The sequence below is a fragment of the Parasteatoda tepidariorum genome, chromosome 3, assembly GCF_043381705.1.
Source record: "Parasteatoda tepidariorum isolate YZ-2023 chromosome 3, CAS_Ptep_4.0, whole genome shotgun sequence".
NCBI classification, from domain to species: domain Eukaryota; kingdom Metazoa; phylum Arthropoda; class Arachnida; order Araneae; family Theridiidae; genus Parasteatoda; species Parasteatoda tepidariorum.
In genome coordinates, this window is record NC_092206.1 from 50,426,038 (window position 1) to 50,429,465 (window position 3,428).

Genomic DNA, 3,428 nt, shown 5'->3' on the forward strand with positions numbered 1-3,428 from the left:
ATCAAATATAATATTAAATTTCCACTTAAAGATATACACGAAAAATAAATAATTTATGATAAATATAAAAATACCGTTGTTTTTGAATCGGTAATAATTTCATAAGATATTGAAACTAAAATATCTAGATTTGTTGTAATATTAATGAAGGGATTCATATTAATCAAAGGATTCGTATTGATCGTGGGATATATATTAATCAGATTCATATTAATCAAAGGATTCATATAGATCAGATTCATATTAATGAAAGGTTTTTAATATGAATTAAAACCTTTTTCTTTAGTACTACAGAGGCGTTCATAATTCTGACTGGGTTATTTAAAATAACATCATTATCACAGGCACCTCTATACTGTGAGCAGTGCACAAAAAAATGAACTCCTTTAATAACTCTTGATTTAATGATCGGTTATTCGCCTTCAAAGATTCAATCTTAATAGTTCGAAAGCCTACCTTTAAATAAGCTGATTATATAGAGAACCCGATATTTTAAATTACAAAATCAGGTGCGAAAACGTATACTTTCATACCTAACGTAGTATTTTTAAGTAGAGCAGAGGTATTTTTTTAAACAAATTTGAATTTTTGACGTCCAAAATATGGTGTAGTCGTACTCTGCTCCTAATAATTTCGCGGGGGAGCGATCAAAATTTAAGACTCATAAATATAAATTCACTTCTTAGCATAACTCATTAAATCTCGAAAATATTTTAAACATATTGCACATAAATATAAAACTGCTTTATCCGAAAATAGATACACATAAAGAATAAATTTAATTATTTTTTATTACATTAATTAATAGCAGTTTAAAAATATTTGAAATGCAGGGGTATGCAAATTTTTACATATTTTAAAGTAAATTTGAAATGGTGAAATACAAAATTTAAATGCAATCGGTTGAGAAATTATCGCGAAATAAAATTCAACTAAACATTTTTAAAAATTGGATTTCTCAAAAGCTGTTTCGCGGATTTCACGATTTTTTTTCCATTTTAAATTACTTTAAAATAACATGATTTGTGCACTTCACAACTTAGAATTTAATTATTTTTAAATAAATTACTAATAAAAATAACTTATATGTATATATATATATATATATTCTTTCTAAACTCATTAAAAGCAAGCAACTCAAATTAAGTTTAAATTATGTCGAAAGATGACTAGTCACTTTAATAAATTGTTTTTCTGTTTTGAAATGTCGAAAAAAGGAATAATTTTGAAGAATAAAAGCAAAGTGCAATGTTAGTGAGACTAATTGCAAAATTCTTTTTTTTTTTAGATCATACCAAAGACGATTATTAATCCAATTGCATGCTTTATATGCTATACGAGTATATCATTGGGATTTGTGCTTGATAAAAGGCAAGTATTCTTTATTATTAATTTTGTTTTGTTCAAAACATGCTAACATTTTAATATGCTTTATTTCGTAATGCATATATTCTAACATGAAGGAAAAAGAGAAAAAAAAACTTTAATAAAGGAATGTTATTTAATTACGATTATTAAAGTTACGAAGTTTATTATGAAAATGTACTTTCTCCAAATAAACATACATTTTAAATACTTTTGCGCCTATATATCTGAATTTTATATGTAGTATTTGACTATGTATACATTAAAGTTATTATATGTATTTGAAAACTACGAAAACTTCCCATGGTTAGCCTGACGACAAAGGGACTCTAACCCATGATCTGTTAACCACTGAGTACATATTTCACGTCAGCACTGAGCTCGATTCAAGCTAGAAGCGTATTTGTATCAATGAAGTGAATCGGATACGCATTCGTATCGATTCACCTTATTGGAGGGCGAAAGCCGTATCCCCTAAGCCATCACGGTTCTAGAAAGGGAATTTGTAGAGCAGTTCTGCTGTCCACATCATCTGACTTAAGGTCAAAATTACGCGACATTTCTGCCATGGCAACTAAAAAAAATAAAGCACTGAAAAATTGGTCTCATGTTAAGGCAATTTGTGGTTGGGAGATGCATGCAACGATATTAATTTTTAAGTTTCAGCAAAGTAAGAATTCCCCCAAAAAATCGATGCATAATGTATGAAATTTTTACTTTGTACTTAAATCTTATCTACATGAAAGCGTTATTTTCCAAAATTAATATTTTTAAAGTAATTGAGAGAATTAAAGCTGTCTTTTTCAGTAATTTAAAGTAAAAACGGGCCGAATTTTTTACTTATGTTTGTCCTTTCAGTGATGAAGTGGTTTTAATGCATAGCTAATACGATGGGAAATAAATGCTATTAACACTTATTTAAGCTTATGCATGTATGAATATTATTGTGATAGCCTTTTGGGCATTATTAATACTCTTTACTTCCTTGAATATCTTTTTTCCTTGAATATCTTTTTTCCTTGAATATCTTTTTTATTTACATTATGACACCTTTTTTTTGCAATCAAAAGTATAAATTATTTTTTTCTTCACATTTTATTACATTATTAAGTTTGCTCTTTCATTCACAACTGTTTATTTTGCATTATACTTCTTTTTTTTACAGTCGATATGGACCACCTTGTGAATTCCTGAGATGCGTCATCTACTTTCTAGTAGATAGGATAATATATCCGGAAATCAAAAATTATGGATTGGTTTTGCTCACCTTGTATCTCAGTAGAGCATTTTTTTCAGCAACATTAGTAATGTGGACTACTTTGTTTTTAGTTTATAGCATGCGTAAAATACGTCAAGAAAACAATAAAGATTTCGTTGTGTTTACGCTTTAAATGGATCACTGAAGATACCTTTTAATACACAAAAAGTGTAATTGGCAAAACAAGTACAAAAGTAAACATCATGACATTTAGATGCGAGTAAGGTACTACTCTATCTATCTAAAAAGAAAGTAAAACAGCCTTTGTTTGCTTTTCTCTTTCGGAGGAAAAGTCTACTCGTTCTCCCTAACAAGTTTGTATTTTTCCCTTTTCATAGCTCCGAATCTCACTCCTGCTTCATTTGGAGAAGCATCTGTTTTCGGGAGAAAACGATGCGTCTAACTAAAAATGCTACAAAGAAAAAACAATCAAACCAACAAAAATATACGCTGAAAAAAAATCATTGATAACTATTGACACATAAAAAGTAAGAGCCCAGTGGAATATTTACTCCGAAAGCACTAAGCAAAATTGTAAAATTTCCAAACAGATTTCAACATTTAAAGATAACATTATAAGCATTTAAACAAAGAAATTAAATGAATTGCTTATATTATTTCATAAGAGAGGTAATCCTGACCAGGCATTTGTTATGTCATGCGTACTACCTTTCCTATGTGTAATTTTAACTTTACTTCTTTGGAGTGCTAGTGACCACCTTGTAAGCTTTGCACTATGTAGGGCCCTGCGTGTCAAATATGTGAGTGAGTCATGATCGGAAATGACTACAATTTGTGAATTAAA

General features: G+C 28.9%; 1 protein-coding gene across 1 annotated transcript in view; it reads left to right on the forward strand.

Annotated features, from left to right (window-relative positions):
- The window catches only part of LOC107443242 (alkylglycerol monooxygenase-like), a 35,396-nt gene extending 32,639 nt beyond the window's left edge, over positions 1-2,757 (forward strand). Inside the window, exons 10-11 of the mRNA XM_071178625.1 lie at positions 1,289-1,371; positions 2,531-2,757. Of these exons, the coding sequence (XP_071034726.1) occupies positions 1,289-1,371; positions 2,531-2,756 (309 nt within the window). The 3' untranslated portion in view covers position 2,757. The remainder of the gene's footprint in view (positions 1-1,288; positions 1,372-2,530) is intronic.
- Positions 2,758-3,428: the final 671 nt, after the last annotated feature.